The sequence below is a fragment of the Arachis ipaensis genome, chromosome B9 (assembly GCF_059453495.1).
Source record: "Arachis ipaensis isolate K30076 ecotype BB chromosome B9, ASM5945349v1, whole genome shotgun sequence".
Lineage (NCBI taxonomy): Eukaryota > Viridiplantae > Streptophyta > Magnoliopsida > Fabales > Fabaceae > Arachis > Arachis ipaensis.
Genome location: NC_142444.1, coordinates 156004807 through 156030274, shown reverse-complemented (window position 1 = coordinate 156030274; position 25468 = coordinate 156004807). Strand labels below are relative to the sequence as shown.

General features: G+C 42.6%; 3 protein-coding genes across 4 annotated transcripts in view; all 3 read right to left on the bottom strand.

Annotated features, from left to right (window-relative positions):
- LOC107617766 (lysine histidine transporter 1) overlaps positions 1–25468 on the bottom strand; it is a 122262-nt gene that overhangs the window by 81992 nt on the left and 14802 nt on the right. The gene's annotated exons all lie outside the window — the stretch shown is intronic.
- Positions 12441–14188, bottom strand: LOC107617822 (ferredoxin, root R-B2). Its single transcript, XM_016319693.3, has 2 exons — positions 14045–14188; positions 12441–13208 (listed from the first exon to the last, which is right to left on the bottom strand). The coding sequence occupies exon 2, from the start codon at positions 13194–13196 to the stop codon at positions 12729–12731; it is 468 nt and encodes a 155-aa protein (XP_016175179.1). The 5' UTR covers positions 13197–13208; positions 14045–14188; the 3' UTR covers positions 12441–12728.
- On the bottom strand, positions 14952–17655 carry LOC107619205 (uncharacterized). The gene is made up of 2 exons (XM_016321447.3): positions 16853–17655; positions 14952–15527 (listed from the first exon to the last, which is right to left on the bottom strand). Exons 1-2 carry the CDS (start codon positions 17394–17396, stop codon positions 15346–15348), a joined length of 726 nt encoding a protein of 241 aa, XP_016176933.1. The 5' UTR covers positions 17397–17655; the 3' UTR covers positions 14952–15345.

The following is a 25468-nucleotide window of genomic DNA, read 5'->3' as shown; positions in this document are numbered from 1 at the left end:
GACTTCTAATGTAACCATGGAGCATGTTGAGTCTAAAAAAAAAGTGATGCTATTCCTTCTCAATAGGGAGGTAAGAAGGCATGTTCTTTAAGTGAGTCTAGAGGTAAGGACTCTAATTTCTTAGAAAAGAGAGTTTCTATATTGGAGAATATTCTATCATCTATGGATAAGCACTTCCAAATGATAGAACACGACAATGAAACCCTCGAGACTCACGTGTTGGGAGAACTAGATGCTCTCAAAGAAATCATGCTCCAAATAGAAGATAAGCTTGAGTATTATTTGAAACTATTCGAGGAGGTTCAAGTTTGGTTTGAGAAGGCGAGATCCCGACCAACCATTATAAGAGAGACGACAAAGATTGATCTCCTAAAGTCGAAGGAGTTCAAGAGCGTAAGGGATGCTCGAGAGGTGGAGAACTTCCTATGACAAATGGAGAGATACTTCGAAGGCTAAGGGGTGATCGAATAAGCAATAAAGATACACACTGCAACTCTCTACCTTTCTGACAATGCTACTTTATGGTGGAGGAGAAAATGCGTAAATATGGAGAAGGGTACTTACAACATAGTCACATGGAAAGATTTTAAAAGAGAGTTAAAAAGACAATTCTTCTCCGAGAATGTGGTCTATGAAGCAAGGAGGAAATTGAGAGAGTTGAACTATAAGAATATGATTAGCGACTACATAAAGGAGTTTACTACTCTTAACCAGCAAATGGACAGAGACACAAATGCTCCTTTTGTTTGTTGTCTTAACCAACAACGGACAGAGATACAAAGTTACAAACACACAACACACATAGATATGAACATACACAGTTTTTATGTTGTTTGGAAACACCATACATAACAGTATACTAGTATCCATAAATTTATCAAACTGACAAATTTACCCTCACCAACAACACCACCATATCCACAACCACCACCATCTACAACCACCATCACCATCTACTAGCAGCATCACTACTATTATCGTATTTATCATCTTCATCATCATCTATAATTATCAAAAAAATGTTGATAAATTGTTTAACAATCATCATTTATCTAAAAGAATAAAAAAGAAAAAAGACGGAGGCAATAATCACAGGAGAATGATAGAGATAATGAAGACAGTGAGAGAAGGGAAAGGAAGCAAAGCAGATGGATGGACGATGCTGCGACTTATTATGTTGCGAGGGATGGACAGCGAGGGCGACGAATTTGGATGAGTGGCGGCAGCAATATAGAGGCAGCGCATATTCGAGAAATGCGACGATAGGATTGCGGAGGAGAACAAATCTAAGAATGCAACAGAGAAAGAGTGCAACGATGGAGAAAGAGAGGACCGCCAGAGGAGGGAGGTATGGCGGCAGCGACGAGATCTATGGCAAACAAAAAAGAATCTGGAGGGAGGTAGAAGACTGGAGGAGAAAGAAAATGGAGTAGAGAGAAAGGTTAAGTGGAATAGGGTTAAGGTAGGGATAAGGCTGGAATTTTTGAAATTAATTAGGGATAAAAGTAAAAAAATTTGTATCTCAGTGTTCCAGCTTTAAGGAGAGACACTAAAAATATGTATTCTGTCATTTCTGTGTGTAGTTGAATATCATTGTGTCTATTAAAAATTTATGTCTCAACAAACAAATGATAGACATATATCACCATATCTATATACCAGACTATTATCAATGTCCATGTCTAAGTAAACAAACGTAACCTTAAAAAATTATTTGTGTGACTATTTAGTTTATATATTGCTATATTAACATGTTCGTTACCCGATGATTGTTGGGTACTCGACGGGTCGGATGGTGGTGGAAGGATAGAGGGGGTGAGATCCTGGAGTGGCCTGGAACGGGTCTTCAGGTTCGAGTGGAGGACCGGCGAAGCTAATGGTAGAACGGGCGAGGGGGGGTGGCCACCTGCAAGGACACTCCGACGCTCAAGTTAGTGTTCGTACGAAAAGACAACCAAATTTGGTAAGGTGATGTGTACCTCGGGGGGAGTGCTGACCTCTCCCCTTATATACTGTGTTGGGCGGGTCCAAAGATGACCTAGCCCACTGGCCAGGGTGCTTGTGAGCTGTCTCTGCTTCACGTGGGAGGATCAGGTCATTTCAGATTTTGGGTCAGGGCTTCGGGTGCTGCCCCGAGGAAGCCGACCCGACCGGTCCGCTAGGCGTGGTGCGCTGGGTCGCGCATGTGGTAAAGTCGGATGTCGACCGAGTCGGGTGCTGGAGACCGACCCGTTGGGTTTCCCTTGTGAGGGATAGTTTGGGCCTGGGTTGGGTGGTGCCCCGACCCGGCGGCTAGCTGGGCTGGACTTGTGATGGTCCGTAACAGTGCCCCCAACACGCTAGCCTTGAGGTTTGGAGCTCGTGGCTAGGCGCGTTTGTCCTACTCGTCGAGATGGGACGTGTTCTTCTTCTCGGAAATTCGTTGTTGGCGTTTCGTGTTCCTTACACGTGGTTACCTCGTCTCTGACGCCGCCTCCTTGGCTTCTGCGCGGGGTATTAAATGCCCCATTGTTTCATGAATTGAAATGTGCGCGAAATGACAGATATGCCCTTGTCTTTTGGCGCTTTTCCTGACGGTTACATTCTTGGCCCCCTCTTTTATTTTCATAACCTCCTTATTTCTCCACTCTCCTTTTCTCCTTCTTCTATTCCCTCGAATCGTTGCTGCTTCTCCTCTCTTTTCTGCTACTTGCTTGTTCTTCTTCATCTTGCTTTTGTTGCTACTTCAGCTTTTTCAGCCTACGTATTCATCTTTCTTGGTACGTTGATTTTTATAGTTCCATGTTTTGCTCTTTCTTTTTGGTATTTGTGTGCTTTCTTTTATGCATGCTTGGGTTTCTGCTTTTTTTTTTTGCCGCTTCTTCTTTTAGAGGGGGCACCACTGGATTTTTCTTAGATTTTGCTTAAGTTCTGGGTAGTGTGGGGATATCTAGAGGGTGGTTTAGGGAATTGTAGTTTTTGCTTTTACTGCTTTGAGGGTTCCCGACCTCCCGTTCTGACTAAGTGGTGCCCCCGCTGTAGGTATGGCTGAGCACCTTGTTCTTCCGAATCAGGCTCAGCGACCGCTAGCCGACTTTGTTGATCAGTATGGTTGGTTTCTTCCGACGTGAATGACACCCCTTCTAAAGTCATGAAGGAGGGCCTCCAGGATCTGTGCCAGGCAGGGCTCTTATGTGGGGGTGGTCCCGAGGAAGCGTTTTACCAATTTTACGTTCCTGCTTATCGGGAGCGTGTCTGTCAGAAGAACCTGGCATCCCCCCGAGTTGTTGACTGGTTTTGGGTTTATGAACCCATGTTCACGACCTTGGGGGTTCGTTTACCCTTCTCCCCCTTCGTCATGGGTTTGTTGAACAGTTGTGATGTTGCTCCGTCACAACTTCACCCGAACAGCTGGGCTGCCATCCGATGCTTCGAGATGGTTTGTGAATATCTGGAGCTTCCGACCTCAGTGAACGTTTTCCTATACCTTTTTCTTCTCACGAACCCTTCTCGTCAGGGGAAGGCGAAGAAGGAGTATATGTCCTTCAGGGCCCAATAAGGTCGTAGGATTTTTTGCCTTTTTGAGGATTCCTTCCATGGCTTTAAGTCCACTTTCTTCAAGGTCAGGCCAATCGAGGGTCATCAGCCCTTCTGGCTTACTTCCGAGGGGGAAAGACGGATCCCGACCTACTGGAGTTTCAGGGTGGGGTCCGATTATTTGATATAAATTTCCTATGAGTGGTTGAGCCCAGAAGATCGCAACATCGCCGACATCTTGTTGGCTATTTTCGATGAGAAAAATCTTAACCCCCGTATGGTTATGGGGGACCGGGAAACCGGTCGTCGTATGTTGGTGAGTTCTTCATTCTTTGCGTTGTGTGTGTTTTGCTCTTCTATTGCTCACGCCTTGGCTTTTTTGCTTACAGTTTCCATGGCTGGCAGGAGGAAAACTTTGGCTGACTTGATGAACCTCATCCAATGTAATGATGAGGGTGGTGAGGACTCCTCGGCGAGTCAGGACCAGGGAGATGCTGGGGAGGGTAGTGGTCGGGTCGATGGTGCTGACCAAGGTCAGCCGGATAAGGTTGAAGCCCCTCCCGAGGATGCCTCGGGGAACCCCGGTGTAGAGGCAGAGGTTCCTTTTGACGAGGAGGATCTGAAGTTTGGTGATGATGACTTAAAGGTTGTTAGCAACCCTAAGAAGAGAAAATGGGATTCCGGGAAGGCGCTATCGGTTATGGAAAAGAACTTCGATGCTGGGGGCTTCATCGAATCCCAGTTGCTTCCTGGCACCGAAGAGTTTTTCCGTGATGCCGACCTTTCTGGGCAGGCGAGATAGATCTACCGCAGTCTTCTTCGAGCTGCAGCTATTGCAAAGAAGGTGGAGTCTGTCTTGGGAAATTATCATGCTATGGAAGTGAAGCTTCAGAACTCCCAGAAAGACCTGACAGATTCAAGGTCTTGGGAGGAGTCTCTGAAGACAAAGTTGTCTGAGCAGGAGAAGAAGGCTGAGGAGGATGCCAAAGAGATCAACAGGTTGGTGGATCGGGACCTCTCCTTGATGAAAGATCTAAATGCTTCTCGTGGCGAGACTGCTGCTGCCAAGAAGAAGGTCAAAGAATTGGAGGAAAAGTTGAAGTTGGTGGAAAGCTCGGCAGCGACTGCTCGTCAGGAGATGGCTGCTTTGAAGAAGAAAAATAAGGAGCTTGCAAAGGGGGCTCGGGAGGCCGTGAAGCTGACCGAGGAGGGGATTAAGCTTCAGGTGGCCGTTCTGGCTCTCGATCTCGATCTTTCCCAAGTTGGAGCTCTCAAGACCGTTGAGGACGGGAAAATTGTTGATATCCTCAAGTCTTGAGAATTTATGCTTCTTTCCTTATCTTTTGTAATTTGTTTTTATCTCTGGGCCTGTTTTAAGGCACCTTTTAGTTGTAACAAATACTTTGGCACTCTATTTACTTTGGCACTTTGGCGCCTTTTATTATTTGCTTTCTTGGGCCGTCGTGGCTTTGCTTTTATTATTTTTTTCGCGTACTCGGGCCGTCGCGACTTTTTGGTTTACCGTTTTTGTGGTATTTACCGTTTTTGTTGCTTGTTGTCGAGTCGTTTTTGCTTTTGGGTCCCTTTGGTTCCCGGGGTGATCAGTCCCGGGTTTCCGTTAGGTTGACTGTTTATTTTTCGTCGTTTTGTCGTTCTGACGTGAATCTTGAAAAAAGACAAACTTATTATATATGCATTATATAACTCTAAACAAAGAAGTGATGTAATACATAAAAGGAAATGAGAGTGAGGGAGGAATGCAAAGGAAATTAAAGTAGGGGGAGGGAGCGAGGTCGTCGGATCGCGTGGTCGCCTCTTCTTGTGAGTGGAGTCTTATGAGTAGAATCGTTTTAGGCTTGCCATATTCTATGTTCTTGGTATCTCGCTTTCGTCTAACCTCTCTAACTTGTAGGCACCCTTGCCGAGGACTTCTTTTACCCTGTAAGGGCCTTCTCAGTTGGCGGCCAGTTTACCTTCTCCTGGGGTTAGCGGCCCTATGTCGTTGCGTCGCAAGACCAAGTTGACTTCTCCGATGCTTCTTTTCAGTACTTTGCCATTGTACCTTAGGGCTATCCTTTGCTTGATTGCTGTCTCTGTTAGGTGCGCCATTTGTCTCGTTTCGTCAACTAGATCTTTCTCGACTGCCTCACTTCTCCCTCTGAGGAGTAGCCTTGGACTCAGCTCCCCGATTTCGACTGAGATGACTACGTCGACCCCGTATGTGAGTCGGAAAGGGATTTTGCCGGTAGAAGACTGTGGGAAAGTTCTGTAGGACCACAAGACTGAGGCTAGCTCGTCTGCCCATGAGCCCTTCTTTCCCTCAAGTCGTTTCTTCAGCCCTTTTGAGATAACTTTGTTGGCTGCCTCTACTTGTCCGTTGGTTTGGGGGTACTCAACTGAGAAAAATCTTTGTTTGATTCCTAGTCCCGCTAGGAATTCTTTGAATTTCCTGTTGGTGAACTGTGTTCCATTATCCGATATGACAGCTTCCGGGATACCGAACCTAGTGACCACTTGCCTCCACATGAATTTTTTGGCAGTTTGCTGAAGATATGCTGGCTAGTGGTTCGGCTTCCACCTACTTGGTGTAGTAGTCTATGGCTACTATCAAGTATTTTACTTGTCCTGGCCCAGGTGGGAATGGCCCAAGGAGGTCGATTCCCCATTGGGCGAAAGGTCGGGGCGCCATCATCGTGTTGAGTTCTTTAGGTGGGGCCTTGTGGAAGTTGGCATTTTCTTGGTATTTCTTGCATTTTCTGACGAACTCCTGGGCGTTCGACGTTATTGTGGGCTAGTAATATCCTGCTCGGATGATCTTTCTTGCTATCGATATTCCTCCAATATGATGACCACAACACCCCTCGTGGACCTCGCTTAGCACGTAATCCGTCTGGTCGGGGCGTAGGCATTTGAGTAGGGGCTGGTGGAGCCCTCGCTTATATAACTGCCCTTGTATGATCACGTATTTGGGGGCTTCCCTCTTGGTGGCTTGTGCTTCCTTCTCGTCTAGGGGTGTTTCTCCGTGCTCTAGGTATCGGAAGATAGGGTCTATCCATGAGGGGGAGCTTGGAGTTTGGGTTGCGCATAAGATGATTGCTAGCTCGGTTGCCAGTCCATGGATTAAGGATCTGTTCCCTGCCCCGGGTTTGGTGCTTGCTAGTTTGGAGAGGAGGTCGGCTCGGGCATGTTGAACTATAACTTCCTCAAAGCTTTTGCATAGCTCTTTTACCTTTTCTAGGTATTTTTGCAGTAGTGCATCCCTGTCTTGGTAGCTGCCGTTTATCTGAGAGGTGACGATCTGGGAGTCGCTGTTAACTTCCACCCTTGATGCTCCGACCTCTTTGGCTAGCATTAACCCTCCTATCAAGGCGTTGTACTCTGCCTGGTTGTTGGAGACTGGGAAATCAAACTTGATTGAATGTTCATAAGCTATTCCTGTCGAGTTTTCGAGAATGATCCCAGCTCCTCCGAACATTTGGTTGGACGCTCCATCAACGTGGAGCTTCCACCGTATGTTTGGTATGTCGGGAGCCTCCCCTGTGACTTCTACTAGGAAATCTGTCATGGCTTGGGCTTTAATTACCTGCCTAGGTTTGTATTGCAAGTCGTATTGGGACAACTCTATTGCCTACGCCATCATTCTTCCCGCGAGGTCGGGTTTCTGAAGGACTTGCCGAATGGCTTGGTCGGTTCTTAGGATGATTACGTGCCCTTGGAAGTATTGTTTTAGCCTTCTAGTTGAGGTCAGCAGGGCGTAAGCCAACTTTTCCAACTTAGTGTACTTCAACTCCGCCCCTTGGAGTACTTTGCTGATGAAGTATATTGGGTGTTGAGTTTTGTCCTCTTCCCAGACAAGGACTGCCACCATGGCTTGTGTGGTCACAGGTAGGTATAAGTACAGGGGCTCCCCTTCTCTAGGCTTGCTGAGTACGGGAGGTTCTGAGAGTATCTTTTTGAAGTGGCTGAACGCTTCTTCGCACGCCGGGGTCTACTCGAAGGTGATCCCTTTCTTTATTAGGTTGAAGAATGGGATAGCCCTTTCTGCCGAGGCACCGAGAAACCGGGATAGAGCCGTGAGTTTCCTGGTAAGTCGTTGCACATCTTTGACGCACCCAGGACTTGTCATCTTGAGGACGGCTTCGCATTTGTCTGGGTTGGCCTCTACCCCTCTTTGTGTTATCATGAACCCTAAGAATTTCCCTGCTTCCGTGGCAAATGCGCATTTGAGCGGGTTGAGTCTCATTTTGAATTTTCTTAATGCTTTGAAGACAGCTTGGAGGTCGTCTATTAGCCTGTTCGGCTCTGCTGTTTTTACTAGGATGTCGTCCACGTACACTTCTACTATCTTGCCGATGAGGTCGTGGAAGACCTTGCTCATTAGTCTTTGGTAAGTGGCTCCCGTGTTCTTCAACCCAAAGGGCATTACTTTGTAGCAATAAGTACCTCCTGGCATTATGAATGCCGTTTTGTCCTCGTCAGGTCGGTGCATCGGGATCTGGTTATAGCCAGAGTACGCGTCCATGAAGCTGAGAAAATGATATCCTGCCGCCGAGTCTACCAAGGTATCGATGTTGGGGAGGGGGAAAGAGTCTTTTGGGCATGCTTTGTTCAGGTCGGAATAATCGACACACATTCTCCACCTCCCGCTGGCTTTCTTGACTAGGACGACGTTGGACAGCCATGTCGAATACTCGAGCTCTTTGATGAATCTTGCTTCTAATAACCCTGCTGTTTGCTTGGCGACTTCGTCGGCTCTTTCTAGAGACATATTTCTTCGTCGCTGGGCTACTGTTTGGCATCGGGTTTTACGGCTAGTCGGTGGGACATGACTTCGGGGTCCAATCCCGGCATGTCTGATGGCATCTATGCGAAGAGGTCATCGTTTGCCCTTACAACCTCCATGAGGGGGCCATTGAGTTCATCGGGCAGGTTCTTGTTTACAAAGGTAAACTGGTCTGCCGACTTCCCTATCTAAAACTTTTCCATGTCCCCCTCTGGTTTTGGTCTCGGCTTGTCCTCTGTTCTGACATCCAGGTCTGCCAAAAACACGCTAGCTGCCATCTTAGATTCTTTCCTTAACGAAGACTGGCGTTGTCGCACGCGACCGCCGCTTCTAGGTCTCCCCTTATGGAGCCAACTGTTTCCTTGTCCGTTATGAACTTCATTGTCAAGAATTTAGTGCATATTACGGCTGAGAGATCGTTGATGGTCGTTCTTCCCAGGATGATGTTGTATGTTGTGGAGTCTCTGAGGACTACGAAGTCTGTCATAACCGACTTCTTGGCGTCACCGGTTCCAAGGCAAATTGGGAGGGAGATCGTCTCGTCGGGTTTTATGTAGTTATCACCGAGTCCCATGACCCCGTGCTGGTGATTTTTGAGGTCAGATTCTCTGAGCCCCATGCGTAGAATACGTTTCTGAATAGGATGTTGGAGTCGGCCCCGCTGTCGACGAGGATTCGTCTAACTAACCCTGTTCCAACCATTGCTATAACCACCATGGGGGGAGGGTTCTCGGGGAGATCGTGAAACCATTTATCTTCTGGGCCAAAGGATATCGTGGGAGGTCCTCTGCTAATGATGGGTCCTTCCGTCGAGATGGATAGGATCCGTGAATCCTTTTTTGTCGCCGACTTGGATTTAGGAGGACTGTCGCGCTCGACCACGACATTGACCACGAAAGTTGGGGGGTTGTTGACGTCCCCTATAGGTTCTTGCCTTGGCTTGACAGTCCGGCTATGATCTTCCTCGGAGCGTTCGCGCTCTCGTCTCCTCGGTTCTCTAATGAGCTGGGAGAATTCGCTCAGCTTTCCATCTCTGATGGCTTGCTCTAAAGCATCTTTGAGATCGAAGCAATCTTGGATTTTGTGGCCGAACCCCTTGTGATAATCGCAGTAAAGGCTTTTGTTGCCTCCTGTTCTTTCCTTCAATGGTCTAGGTTTGGATATGATTCATTTGTCTACAATTTGTTGGTAAACCTCTACTATGGGCACCGTGAATGGCGTGTAGTTCGTGAACCTTCCTACCCGTAGAGGTTGCTTGGACTGCTTGCCTAGGGTGCCGTCCCTGGGAGCTTCTTTGTATCTGTCGACCTGGGGGGCCTGCCGGGCTGGGGGGTTTGAGAGCTGTCGTTTGTTGGCTGCTACAACCTGACTCACTTCCTCATCATTGATGTATTCCTTGGCCACGCTTTGAATTTCTTGCATGGACCAGACGGGCTTGGTAGTGAGGTGCTTCCTAAAGTCCTCGTTTAGCAGGCCGTTCGTTAGACAGAGACTAGCGACTGAGTCCGTAAGGCCATCAATCTCCAGGCACTCATCGTTGAATCTATCCAGGAACTTCCTGGTCGGCTCCCCGGGTTTTTGGGTAACCCCTAGCAAGTTGATTGGGTGTTTTGCCTTGGCTATGTGTGTCGTGAACCGAGCCAGGAAGCTTTGGGAGATGTCTGCAAAAGCTGTGATGGATCCTTGTGGGAGGGCGTTGAACCATCAAATCGCTGGGCCGACTAGCGTCACAGGGAATGCTCGGCATCTGACCGCGTCGCCTACCCCCTCCAAGTTCATTCTCGCTTCAAAGGCTGTGAGATGCTCCTAGGGATCCTTAGTCCCGTCGTACCTCATGTCCGTCGGCTTGTCGAAGTTTTTCGGGAGCCGGACCTTGAGGATCGAGGGGTGGAAAGGAGTGGCTCCCATGATAATGGGATCCTGCTGTTTCTTGGCTTTTCCTTTCTTGGGTAGGTCGGGAGGTCGCCTGCGTAAGTGCCTCGTCACGCTTTGTTAGGCTCCTTTCTCGGCTCTCATGTCTTCGGGAGGGGGAGCGAGTGCGGGTATGGGATCGGCTGGCGTCGTCGTAGGAGTGGCTGACGTCTCCGTGGGATCGGCCCCTCACTGCCAGCTCTCGCTCCAGGTTTTGTACTCTATGCCTGAGTTCTTGCATGATCTTGGCGCTGTCGGCGCCCGTTCCTCCGAAGGGACGTCTTTCGGGGGTCTTGGTGTAGATTCGTTGGATCGGTTGAACGGAGGATCGTGGCTGTTTGCCGGCGCGGGCTGTCGAGCTTGCCCTGCTCAAGCGGGCTCTGCCTCCTTCGCGGAGTTCCTCCGAAGTGGGGAGTCGCTCCATGTCTGCTCAGACGGCGCCAATGTTCATTACCTGATGATGTCGGGTACTCGACAGGTCGGATGACGGTGGAAGGATAGAGGGGGTGAGATCCTGGAGTGGCCTGGAACGGGTCTTCAGGTTCGAGTGGAGGACCGGCGAAACCGATGGTAGAACGGGCGAGGGGGGTGGCCACCTGTAAGGACACTCCGACGCTCAAGTCAGTGTCCGTACGAAAAGACAGCCAAATTTGGTAAGGTGATGTGGACCTCGGGGGGAGTGCTGACGTCTCCCCTTATATACTGTGCTGGGCGGGCCCAAAGATGTCCTAGCCCACTGGCCAGGGTGCTTGTGAGTTGTCTCTGCTTCACGTGGGAGGAGCAGGTCGTTTCGGACTTCAGGTGCTGCCCCGAAAAAACCGACCCAACCGGTCCGCTAGGCGTGGTGCGCTGGGTCGCGCATGTAGTAAAGTCGGATGTCGACCGAGTCGGGTGTTGGAGACCAACCCGTTAGATTTCCCTCGTGAGGGATAGTTTGAGCCTGGGTTGGGTAGTGCCCCGTCCAGCGGCTAGCTGGGCTGGACTTGTGATGGTCCGTAACATAACATAAGAATTGATGTCAAAACAAAGAAAATTATTGTCTTTTTTTAGTTGTCATGTACTTAAGTAGTTAATTTTGATTAAGTTATTTTTCACGCAAAAAATTACAAGTGATTTATTTGTTATTTTTTCTAAAATATATATAACTGACTAGTAGTCTTTAAATTCAATAGTAGAAATAATATGTATCTTTTTTGTATTAAAAATAATAGATAAAAAGTAGAAAAAGATAAATTTTTTTATCATGTATAACTAAAAATAGATATAAAAAGAAGTGTGGTACAAAAAATAATTTTATTTACAAAACTTTGGTCAATAAATATTATAGTTAAGACATCTCTTTTTTCTTAACAATATTTTTTTTTTTAAATGAGAAAATAAAAAATAATAAGATATTTTTTTTTTGTAAAATAGATTAAATAACTTTTAATTTAGACATTACATTGCAATTTACCCACACAATATTTAAAGATTCTTATTCCTTACTTGACATTTGCTAAAATTTAAACCGAGTATAACATATTAAGAAATATATAATTTACTACTTGAACTAACACGTATAATGAGGAGACATCCAAATTCACTATTATGCTTCTGGTATTATGGGTTCAATGGACGCAGTAGTGAGAAATAGAGACAATGACCCCTTAATTTTAATTTTTTGCATGTAAATTATATGTAAATTTTAGTTTAATCTCTTTTAAAATTTTATTTTAAATTTTTATTTTATTGTGTAAATATTTTTTATTTTTCTCTAATATTTCATCTAACTCTGTCCCTAAATGAACGAGAAAAAAAAAAGAGAATAATTCTGCTGAGCAAATTAAAGGAAAATTCTGATAGATAAATGTGTTTATTTTAAAAAAAAAAAACTGATATTCTCAAATTCAATGAGCTTGGTCTTATAGGACCAAAATCAGTCTTCAAAATCACACCTTAGTTTACTTCGGTAAAACCAAGAATCCGATGCTTCATTAACTTTTTCAAGAATCCCCATGACACATTCCTAGAATTCTGGTATTCTGTACTGTTCAGCGCATCGTGACAAACACGATCATATATTCATATATGCTGATGCCATGAAATCACAACATACCATAAAAATGAAAGTAAACAAGTGCTACATGAAAGTGACCATATTTTGCTTATTGGCACAACAGGCGTATTGTAAAATAACCAGTAGCTACAAGATCATAAATTTCCTAATGCAAACCGTTGTGAATTCAAACTCTGCTAAATAAACTTGTAGTCTTCATAACCTTATATTCCGTGAATAATGTCATAAACATAAATATTCGACAAAACTTGTATACTAACAGACTGTTGACAACCTAATGCAACGCAACCCTCCTTGTTTTTCTAGGGTAGGGACAGATTTTGAACAACTTTTGCAATAAACCATGTCCCTTTATTATTTGTTAATAAAACACATTGACACTAGCATATAGTTTCAAAATAACTGGCAATCCTGACACATAAGAGTAGCTTACAAAAAACCAACAAAAAGCATACACAACACTTAGCATAGATCTCCCTCCTTATGGGTGTAAATGACACAATCAGATTTTGGGTATGAGACACATGTGAGGAGATAACCCTTTTCCGTTTGCTGGTCATCCAAAAAGGATTGATCAGATTGATCCACAGAGCCCGAAACTATTTGGCCAGCACAAGTAGAGCAGGCACCGGCCCTGCACGAGTAAGGCAGCTCGAGCCCAGCATTCTCGGCCGAATCCAAAATGTAGGAGTCATCGGGGGCTTCAAATTCGTTCTCTTCGCCATCGGGCCCAATCAGTTTCACTTTGTATACTGCCATCGCAGACACTCTAAAGGAGGAGGAAGATTTCAATCCGAATACTTTGGAGGCGTTCTTCACTGAGCTCAAAGATGATGAACTCTTAATAAGAGCACAAGATCTCCTTGGAGTTGTTGCTCCATTCAAGGAAGCTGCTGGAATTCTCACAGTGGACAGGTTCACAATTGACATTTTCACCTGAATCTGATTAAAAAGTTGCAAGATCGAGAACAATTATATACCCATCAATAGAACTACGACCTAAAAGAAGAGCTTACTTTCTTTGCATTTAACACTAGTAGCACAGGAAAATAAGATAACAATCATGGAACATGAAAGTGGGCTATGATACCATGCACCAAACTTTACTATTGTAAGCTCAAAAAAAATATATGACCTCATGGGAATCAAACAGGTGATGATGTATGATTAAGGATACATTTGAAAGGAGGGACGAAATTTAACATATAATTTCACATGAACCTCAAAGCATTAAAAGAATTTAGATGCATCAATACAGTATACAGAAGCCATGAGTTCAGCTCATGAAACTGAATTCAAGCCCCCAAGGAGTTTGTACTTTGTAGCTTATTAGATATGATGTGTAATTATTCAATTATTAGCTGGTAGAAGCTCAGGTGTAGTCGACAACTTCACATGAAGTTGATAGTTAAGAGCTGTTAGATGAAAATTTAGCCAAATCAGTCAAATTATGTAACACTTAAGGTTATCAACTTCACATGGATCACCTGAGTTTCCACCTTATTAACTCTCAGCTTTACTTCATGAACCTACCACAAGAAATTTTTCCATTTTCACATGTTTAATCCTATAATTTAGGAATATCAAATTGAATAGGTTGCTAATTTGCTATGATCCCTATGACCCCATCTTTCCATCTAGAGAATTCTAAGTTTGGTGAAAATTAAATTCCCTTCGAATCAAACAACTGAAGATACCACAAATTAATAGAAACAAAACAAAAGGAAAACTAAATATAAAAAATAAATACGTGGAGTGAGAGAGAGAGAGGGGCTCACAATTGAAGCGATGAAGTTAAGTGCTGGAGAGTTTGCGCGAAGGAAGATGCGAGAAGAGGGGGTTATATATAGAGTGAGAGGGAGAGAGGCGAAAGGGTTGAAGTCAAGATCGCAAAAATTGAAAGTGGCCTTTTGCGGGTTCGGTGAGACAAAAACACAACCGAACTCGCGTCCACTTGTGTAGTTTTAGCTGAAAAATAAGAAATTTGTTATAAAAAAAAAATTATTATCTTAATTTTTTGAATTTTAAAATTAAAAATACAAAAAGATTAATTTGAGTTCGTTTGTATTGTAATTGGTTTTTTAAATTTTTTCTTAAAATAATATATGACCCTAGTACGCTACGCAAACGCAGCCCCCTCTCTGTGGCTTGGACTTTGGAAGCTAGTACCATTCTATTTGCTTTCTTGTTTGGGACTTTTGGGTCACATCTTTGATTTTGACTTTTGTTTATTCTTTGGAAAAATACACTTCTCAATTTAATCTGATCACATGGGTGATGAATTAAACAAGAATGATATAAATATAATTTATTCTGCCAGCAAATTAGAAAAAGTCAGTTGTATTTTTTAAAAAAATTGAAAATTAAAAAGAGAAATTCGTCCCTACAAATTATATTTTAAGAGATTGAAATTTTAGAAAAAATCATTTGTTTAGGACGATTTCACTTCTCGAAAATAAATTTGTAATTCTCCCCTCTTAGAATTGTTTGAAAAATGCCCAGTGGTTTGGATTTTTTTAAAAAAGGTAAAAAGATAAAAAAAAAGGTTAGAAATTGATATATTTTTCTTTTCTGAGAAAATATAAGCAATGATCTCATTGATTTATTTTTATTTTATTTGTTAATTGATTACATTTGTGGCCTGATATATGTAAATCATATAAATAATAAGTGAAAACAAAAAGCTTGAGATAGGGACTCGAGTTTATATTTGTTCATTCCAAATAGACAGCTCAAGAGTTGATATAAATCATGATTACTACTCCCTAATGAGTCATTTATTACACTTGGAATCAGTACTTGCAGGCACTGCAATGAAAGACTTCTACAGAAGTTCAAGCTTTTCATACTATTTAGAACCATTTCATCCATCAGTTCCAGCAAGATAATCAATTGGAACTTGAAAGCAGATAGAACAATTGGGAGTATTAGGATGGTTACATAACATGAATCTTGAGAAAGAAATGGCACAAGGAGAGAATACATTCTTTTGGTTCTTAATTTTGGTATTGTTTGTAATACCTTTGTAGTAGGATTGACCAAAAGAATCAGGACAACTCAAGAAACCTACAACAATATATCATTGCCTCTTTGGCGCGGACAACCTGTGCTTGGACCATTCTTCAAGGGCCTTGCGATGGAGGGCATTCATCCGGATGTAAGGCCGTTTTTGTTTGATCAGCTTCTCAGCATTCTTCCAATCCTCTGCAATACCCAGTGCCACTAGCAATGCACACATAACAGCAACACTTCTTCCATGACCTTCAAGTGGGGCGGAAAATGAAGATTATTAGTTACATCAGCTTATGATGCAAGCATAATGCCAATTCAACATCATGTATTTTAGATAAGTTGTATATAGTTTCTCCAGGATATTATAGGTATTATAAAATGTTGGCAAAATTGAAGTTTTCAAAAAAGAGGAAGTATTGTGAAGATAACTCCTTTTGCTACTCAAAACACAAATGTCAGTGCAGGGGAATATAAAGAAACCTAGTAATGTGATAGGGTAACTTTTCCACTTGCTTAACTCATCTGCATATTGAACATATTTTCAATGAATTATAGTACCATGATCTGACAAAAGTGTGGATGTCATAACCCTTAATCACCTCAAGTTCTTTCCACTGGCAATTTAAACCAAATTTTGTTGTGGATGACAATAGTATCCAATGCCCTAAACTTGAATTATTGTCATACTGATCCGATTCTTTCTTCCTATGCTTCTCTCAGTGCTCTGTTGATTCCACTGACCCACTGGGGATCTTATAGTTCAAAACACGTCGAAACACTTAGCCAAAACAAATGATGTTTTAAAATCTTTGGTCTGTACGCCTCCTCTTATTTGAACTATCTGTCCACTATTTTCCATCCTTGACTTCGTTACACTCTTCCAATTTCTGGCAGAAGTGTTTTACTCATAGGATGGGGACAGCAGGGGACCTTCTTTGTTCTGTCATGCAAGCAACGAGAACAGATCATTCTGAAAGTTTATTTCCACTCTTCTAACGAAGTAGCCTTAGACCTTGACATAGGTCAGAGAATTTTTCACTTTATTAGGAACTTAAACTAGGGATTTAGAGTCTGATCAGCTTTCAGTTCATGTCTTCATCTCTCTTCCAAATTAGATAGATATAAAAATTCGAGTGTATTCACTCTGTAAGCCCTATTCTTTAGTTTCTTCTAAATCAATCCCTAGACATCAGAGGAACCTCCTTGACAAACACATAAGAAAATGCAAAACTCCTAAGCTCAAGTCCTTTCTGTGCTTGGACTATTATTAAACTCTCTGTATTAATTAACACCAGATAAACATCAATAAAGTTAATTGTTCCAGTCCTAGTAAAATTCAAAGGACTAATCATTACTTTATGCCTAAGAAACCGTAACGGATTAATGATCAAAATAGTCTCTAAATGATCACATGCATCAATTTGGCAGACCAATCTTACTCACAGTATACCCAATCAATATAACATACGACCAAATAGCATCATTAAGTAGCTAAAAGGGACTTCATTTTCAGGCCAGCATTGCAATCCAACATGAAAACTCAAAAAATGTTAGTTAAAAGTTTGATAATTTACCATAAGCACAGTGAATAAAAATAGGTTTATTGAGGTCTCTCTTCTTAGAAGCCCACTTAACAGCAGATTCAATATCAGAGGGCTTGGGTGACCTTGTATCCCATGTGGGAATGCACAGATAAGGAAGCCCAGAGAACTCCTCCAACCTCGGGAACTCGCAGGTGCAATCAACGATGGCAGGGTCGCCAGGTGGCAGCTTCTGGCGCGACGATGGCCACCCTCCGACGAAGAGTCCAGGGTGGACTTCAGTGTATGGTGGTTCACCGCTTCGGAGCCTTCGGAGCGCGGAGAAGAATCTGACGAAGTACAAGTAAGGGCTGAACATCATGAGGGACCAGATTGGGAAGGTTCCATCGGTGTCCTTTCCTAAAAGCATGGGAAGGTCAATGGAGGGGTGAGATGCGATCGAGACCAAGAACGAAACGAGTGATGCGTAGAGGAATGGGGCGGAGATGAGGGTGTAGCCATGGTTCTTCAAGTACACGAAGCACAGTAATAGCGCCGTCGCTTTCAGTGCTATCAGAACTGATATTCCCACCGCCATGGGTTGAGATTGAAGATGGTGTGTGTTTGGAAGGTGAATGAAATAGTTGCAGAGATGAAGACAGTGTAACCTAGATGGAAAGTCAACCAACTATGGAAGAATGAAAAACTCAGAGTTCTTTTGCGTCTCTCATTTCTGTGATACAGATACTATTTGAAGGCGGGGTAAATTACAAAAATGGTTGCGAAGCTGAGAAAAAAAAAATAGACGAACGATGAAAGTGAAAAAGTGGCGTTACAGTCAGATGTTCCTGATCACCGAAGCAATACAGTGCTTTACATTTGATATAAATTAAAATTACAAAACGTAATTAAATTTTTATTTTCTTATTTTACCAATGAATTCCGGTAGTAACTAAACTAACTCCAACTAATTAATTAAAGCGACTCCTGCTAGGAACCAATAGAATATTTGTATAATGTGTACAATAGATTATTTATTTGGTTAAATATGAGTTAAAAAATAAACACCACTCATACTATTCAGAATAATCATCCGAGTACTAGGATAATAAACATCTCATGTCATGAAATCACTCATCTTTAAACTGATTTTGGGGTTCACCAAGAATCAAACTCTTGACCTTTCGAATCTAGAGCTCTGATACCATGTCATGAAATCACTCATCCCAAAAGCTTAAGTTGATGGGAAAAGATAACACTAATTGTTATAACACTAATAATAAATCGGACATTCCTAAACCTCCATTGTACACATTGTATAACTATTCTATTGACTCCCTATATTTCTTCAATTAAAAAATACATATTATTTTTGGGTGTCTAAACAATAAAAAAACACACAAAAACAAAACCCATGAGGTTATTTCTACCTCTATATCTAGTCGTTCAATTCGTAATTTTATTTATTTTTTTACATATTTACAATGGTATGTATTAGGATCTTGATAATAATTTTTAAATTTTATTAACTAAATTTAATAATTTAATATTTACATTCATTAGAAAAAATTATATAAAAAATAAAAAATATTCAAACAATCTGTTTCACACACTATGCATCTCAACAATCTCAAATTAAAATAAAGTCTTTTCAAATAACAAAAAAACTCCTATTGAATGATGGATTGGGGCGGAGAATTACCAAAATAACTCGCAATCCAATCCGTTAAAATTTTTAATAAGGTAATTAAATCCAGTCAAACTCAAATCAGTAAACAAACTAGCATTAAAATTAACTTTAAAATTATTACCTACAGGAGAATCTATCTCCTCCTGGCTAATTAGTTTAAAAACATGTATGCCAGCGGACAATTCCAAAAAAATGGTAAGATATGGGTAAGAGTTTTCGCGGATATTCCTATTACTGGGAAATCTACAGAAGTCAGAATGGGAAGAGGAAAGAGAAATCCTACGGGTTGGATTGCTCATGTGTCCACGGGACAAGTCCTATTTGAAATGGATGGTGTGAATTTTGCAAATGCTCGACAAGCCGCTACATTAGCGGCGCATAAACCATGTTCGTCAACCAAGTTTGTTAAGTGGTCGTAACGTAATTGGTTAGTGGGAAAAAACCGGGCCGGGATTCAAAAGAATTAGGCGAAGGGTGGGGGGTCGGGCCCTCTCCTTTGCATTATGTCAGTTGGGCCTCCCCGGGTGTTTTTCCTTCCTTATTTGTTTAGGATTTGGGTTCCTTATTACCGAAGGAGCCTCTGTGGTTCCTTGGATGGCAACTGGGACAAATTCAGGGAACAGTGGCTCGGAGAGTTGGCTAAAATACCTTAATCGATCACCATCAGGTGAGGGTACAGAAAATAGCGAAGCCGAGCCCGCTTCAAGAAACCCGGAGGCACGAGACAGTGATCCCAGGGAAGAAATAGGGCCTTCCTCAGTAAGGCAGTGAGTGGATTCGGTGAACGCTGCCGGAGCAGGGGAGAATGTGGTGGGCCCATCACACATCACAACAGGCTCCCAATCCCCCCATGGGGTGCCGGAAGCCCCTGATCCGATGTGGTTGAAAAATCGCATTGAAAAAGTTTTCTTTATAATAAAAGGTAGGAAACCAAGGAAGGACATGCTCCAGAAGCTTTTTGACGATCTTAGATTGGAAACGGCTTCTCCGCTCAAACTGCAACAAATCTTAAGAATTCTCGAACAAATGAAATGGAATTCTAGTCTTAAAGGTTGAGATTTCAGACTCGATCTGGAATTAGGTCACCGCGTCCACGATTGGGAAAGGGAGCAAAGGCACTTCCCAAACCCCGTGGACGACATACCATGATACTTTCTGTTTTTAACTGTTTACGGGTGGCACTCAGAAAACTGGGGTGCTGCCCTAATGACCGATTGGGAGGGACCGCCGCATTCGGTCATTCGGGCGGGCAAACCTCGAATCATTGGATCCGGTAGGTAAAAAAAAGGGTAGCCCCGGCTTAGGGCTGGATTGAATCCGAAGTTTAGGTTTAGAGTTGGATTAGCCAAGGGGTAAGAATTCAATGCTTGGCTTATGGCCTGGATGCTTTAGAGCAGACAGAGTTGGATTATAACGTTTTCATGGTGCGCTCATTTCGAATTGTATTTCTCTTTGACTGAGTTAAGTAAATTCCGTTTGTGTGGCACGAGAGATGTAAAAGTAAATTAAGTATCGAGGATATGCGGATGATTTATACTAAACGAAATTCCTAAGGCACCAAGGACTATTCAATAAGGGCAATGAAGCAGTGTAGCTCTTATTTGGTGAATCCCTGTGTAGCTAGTAGATCGGAGAAAGAAAGAACTTAACCACTGCGTTGTAGGGGAACAATACCCAGTGGTGGGGTAGCTACTATTGGGTGAATACCTCCATTTGTTCATCCCGGAAGTTTCTGGTTCTAATTCCTGTATTTCATTCCGGTAGGTAAGGGAAACCTGTGGTAGCGAGACGGTTTTGGCAACAAACTCCTATCAGTCCCTCTTTCGGTTGTTAGCAGCCTCGGCTATCATGGAAATTTTTTGTATTGGCTGTTGATGGGAAAATACTTATTGTCCTGGAGAATAGACGAGCAGGTAATAGCAGTTTGACTGGGAATATTCCTTGCTTACCGGCTGTTGGATGGAGGGAGTTGATGGCATTCTTCCTGTGTTAGTGGATTTAGGAGCTATTTATCCTAATCCTACACTGCTTTGTTGGATTCCGACGGCTATTAATCAGCCTTTGTGGCTCTTTGGTAATGGAAAAATATCCTTCCCAACTTGCCTTTGTTTAGTATTAGTACCCCCAGGTACTTAAAAAATGAAAGGGGTCTTCCTCATCAAGTCGGTTATCCATATCAGTGAAATGACTATATCCTTAACACATACACTTCGGTAGAGTTTCCCAACGCGAAATAGGCTAGCACGGATCCTTCTCTCATGTTAAGTACCTACCTGTGAGATTAGAACATATTCGCTTGTCGTTGTATTGTGTCACATCGACTGCACTTTATTAATCCGCTATCGGTTGAATCTCATATCAACAGATTCTGAAAGAACTTGTTGAAAAGGAGGAATCCCAACGTTGAGTCAGAGCTAGAGTTAAAAACAAATCCCTTTTCAACCTTACGAACTTCTTTTCTTGTGCGCGAACGATCAAAGAAAGTCCTATCTAATGATGCAACGGCATCCAAGGAAGAAATAAGCAAGGCAAGTGAACTTGAAGCAAGAACTCTTAGGCAAGCAAGGAGGGGCGTTGCGGTAAGATCAATGTATAGTATAGCATCAGTGTTATCTTTCTTCAAAGCTCTATCCACTTTGTCACATCATGGATTGCTTTGGCTATTATAGGATACACTTTTTATTATATCCTTTCAGTTTATGGCGCGACATTTCCTACATCTCAAAATGACTGGGTATTGGACTTCCCACTAAGATCTAGACTCCAATCCAATCCGAATTGACTCGTCGCGGAAGTTGCCTTGCTTTTTCTTTCTCTAGCTCTAGATCTAGGGATTAGCAGGTTGGCTTAATCTAAACTTACTTACTATAAGAAGATCGCTTCAAAGTTCTTTGTAAGTGTTAGAGGTGATTGGTTTTTTTACGATATGGCTCGCTTTTGATAGGTAGACTTGGGCAGCAAGCTATCTGTTACCGGAAAGCAAAAGTAGCTCGAGCCAAAGGCGACTGCGAGGCCCCCCCGCTAAGTGCGGGGGGGGGGGGGAAGTGGGTTTAGAGGGCTCCCCCACCATTAGGAATCTTGCCTTACAGAAGGTTAATGAGGGCACGTAACGATGCGCCGGGAAGGTATAAAGTCTCGCCCAAGATGAAAGGGAGATTGGTGCCGGTTACGCTTTTAGTGAGGAGACAGGAGCTCTAGAGCTTAGAGATGTCCCCTAGGCCAGACATAGGTCTAGGGGGAGTTCGGAAAGAGGACTCTTTTCGTTTAGCCGGCGGGCCCGCAGATGTCAAAAGGCTTAGGCTTTCGAACTGCGTAACAAAAGAAACTCTATTGAGGGAAGAATAGGCTTGATGCGAGCCGTGCCAGTTCGAGTCTGGCGAGTTGCTTCTAGCTCCTGCCTTGCGCTTTTCGCTACAGACTATTCTGGATACTCAAGAAATAGCCTTTCTAATAGAAACCATACCGCTCCTCCGTTTTCTTCTGGTAAAGGGTCGAAATCAGTCCACGACTGAGTTCCTTCTTAAAAAGATCTTCGGTTTTAATTCCACCAAGGCATAGTAGCTCTGATTAACCTCCTGGCATTTTTTATGGAAAACTGAGTGATCAGGCATCCATATAACTCAATCTTATTGCTCACTGTTCAAGGTCCTTATGGCTCTGATACACTCCCCAATTTCTAACGGATCTTGATTTGCAGCTATAGGGAGGGACCATCCGGAATTTAAAAAAAAAAATATGTCTGCAACTTTTACATTTATTTTGGGGAACAAAAAACTCTCACATGATCTGCTCACCATACATAACTTTCCACTATAGAACCCATAGGCAGCCAAGAGTCATACCAGAGAGATGAGATGTATTGGTTTCATTGCCAACTTTTAGTATAATATATCTCATAGCCAACTCTCTCACCTGAAAAAGTTTTCTACAAATCCAGCTACCATTATTTGGTGGTTTAATACACCAAGGGGCCTTAACTGAATGAACTGAGGTTGAGTAAAAGCCATTCGCTTGAGGATTGGGATCTTAGGGCACTGTATAATTCAAGATCCTCATAAACTATTAAAGGCCCTGATGGTCACTCTCCCCGCGCTCTACTACAGGAAAGCTAGCCTGGTGGATCCACTACACGCTAAGAAGCAAGTCCCGACTAACTAAGTAAATCTGGGTTAGACTGAAAGTGACCAGAAATTGTTATCTTCTTTCACTAGCGATAGAGCGAAATGTAGCCGTGTTTAAGCCGAAGGCGATAGTGATTCCAGTGTTTACTGAGCTATATCTCTATTTATTAGTTATCTGGCTTAAATAAAGAGTTTAGACTTACGATACCGAGAAAGCAAGCCACGGCTTGAAGTGAACCCTAAGATGTTCGAACGAGACTGTTCAGGAACATGGATTGTGGGTATACCTGCACAATAGCTTTCTCTACGAGCCTACAAGCTTAGCTTTGGTTTAGCTTCCAACTAAGGCTAAGGGCCGGTTCTCTGTTATGAGAACAAAGAGTTTGACTATTATGATTGAAATTGAACAAATATTCATTTAGTGAATTGGTGAATATAACTTCCATCGACTAAGATTCTAGCACTCAGCTATGCCATTTCTTTATTCCTTCAATGCGCTAAGCTGGAACCCGGGCTTTTAGAGTGTGGTAATGCAGTTTGTCTTTAACAACGGAAGGTTCTTGTCTCAATCCAATCTATACTTTGCTATCTTCGCTACTCGGCTTGAAGCGCCTCTTAGAATGACGTAAATAGAGCTCGTTCCTCTGCCGAGGGCCTTTACCTTAGCTCATCTTCCACGGATACCCTTCCCGGCCTAAAAAGACAGCGGAAAAAGATCATATATTTAAAAAAGAAAGGCTGGTCGGTCACAAGACATATCTTTCCATCTAGAATGTTCTTTCTAATCGATGCCATTGCTTTCCTTATTTCGTATTTTAGTCTTGCCCTCATTAAGACGGCTATACGGAAGAGTTGGAACTCATGAATCTCTTTGGAAAGAAAGTGGTTTTTCTCCTGGCTGGCCTATGATGATATATAATCCCAAGGAAAGTTTCCTACTTTCAGGTTGGTTTCTTAAAGACCAGCTTTTAGTGTGCCTGATGGAATAGAGGTTTAATAGGACTCCCCCGATGCTGCTACGCTTCCTTATTGTCTCGGAAAGTAACCCCGAGGTAAATAAGTCCAGTTCTTGTCAGTTTTATTTATACGATTAGACACCTTTAATAGTTTTCACCCCTAGCCTCTGAGGAACTTCTTCTGGCTACTCAATAAATTTTGTATGTGAAGTTCCGTTTGCTTGCTCTCCCTAAGCTCTTCGAATCAAGATGGCTCTGGTTGCAATCTCGTATCCAATAGAAGGGCTTGCTTTGTTGGGTTGGTTGGCCCAAGTGCTGGAAAAAGTGCTTTCTAAGTCCTTGGTTGAGCTACCATTACAGTTGATTGGCATTCTCGTGCTTGGACTGAGTCTAGCATTTCTGTGCAATTCCCTTCAAAACTTTTTTGCCCCTATGCTACTTTAAGATGTCCCCGCTCCTCTACTAGTGTTGGAGCTGCTACATTCAGGTCTTCGATTGGCAGGGAACTGCTTCAAGAAAGGCAGTTCCACCCAACCCTCATCCTGATTTTTTAGTCTGCAATGTATGTTGGATTGAGCTTTTGCCTTGCTTTCCGTTGCTACCTTCTTGTCTAGGTGAACCTATGATCGCCCCTCTATCAAGACGCGTAGGCACCTCTAATAGAAATGGCTTTCTTCATTTGGTTGTTCTGCGGGATTCGTTCTGTGTGCCTTTCTTTGCCCATTTCTTAGGGCTTGGCACGAGACTTCTTATTAGATTCTATTTGAAAGGCCGTACTAACTTCTTTTCCTTTTCAACTAGTGATTACGTTTTGGGCTACCTTTAGTGAAGTGTTATTTATTTATCTTTCTTTTAATTGTCTAAGGTGATAGCCTTAGCAAAGAAAGTGGATAAATCCACTTTCACCTCGATTACTACCCCTGTGTCTGATCTGGAGATAATGTGTGAGCAAGTGGGTTTGATTGTGAAGAACCTTAAAGTCTTGCTCAAACGTTACCCACCCTTCCTCCCAACCATACTTCTGTATCAAGGTATGACTTGGGATTCGACCTGGAAGGCCTTACCTACGCACCCATTGACTCAACGGTGTTGGGTCCAAAGATTAGGCAAGAGCGTGAAGCAGGTCCGAAATATTAGTTCTTGTTTATGAACTAGCGAGTTTTTATTTCTTTCTAGTCGGGCATCATACTTATGGAGAGTCATGGCTGCAGGGTACCTTGTGGCCTCCCCCACAGTATGATATGTGTATGACAAGTTTAACGACTTGTTAAGTGCGTGGGGTCTGGACTGGTTTACTAGTCGAGTCCATCCCTACTTGCCATCACCATTCGACTATGGGATTCCACTAGTTACTGGCCGTCTCGGTCAGACTATTGAGGGAGGAGGCAAAAGAAGAATATTCGTCATGAGTAACTATGTCAATCTCAATCAGAGGCTGCTGAAGCCGGTCCATGACTGGCTAATGCAAGTGCTTAGGAAAAAAAGTTTACTATCTTAATTTTTTGAATTTCAAAATCAGAAATAAAATGGGATTGATTTAGTTGATTTATATTATAAAAAAATTATACTATTCTAATTTTTTGAATCTAGAAAATCATCTAGGGATGAAGCTAACTCCAACCAACTAGTTGAAAAATAAGTCTGTTATAAAACAAAACAAAAAATAACCACCACTATTCTCATTTTTGAATTTTAAATCAGAAATAAAAGGGAGTTGACTTAGTTGACTTATAGGCTTATACTATAGTTGGCTCTTTAAACTTTTTTTTTTCGAATTTCAAAATAAAAAATAAAAAATAAAATAGAATTGACTTATATTGTAATTAGTCCATTAAACTTTCTCTTTACTAATTTTAAAATTTTAGATATATATTTTTAAACAATTTTAAAAATTAAATTTTAA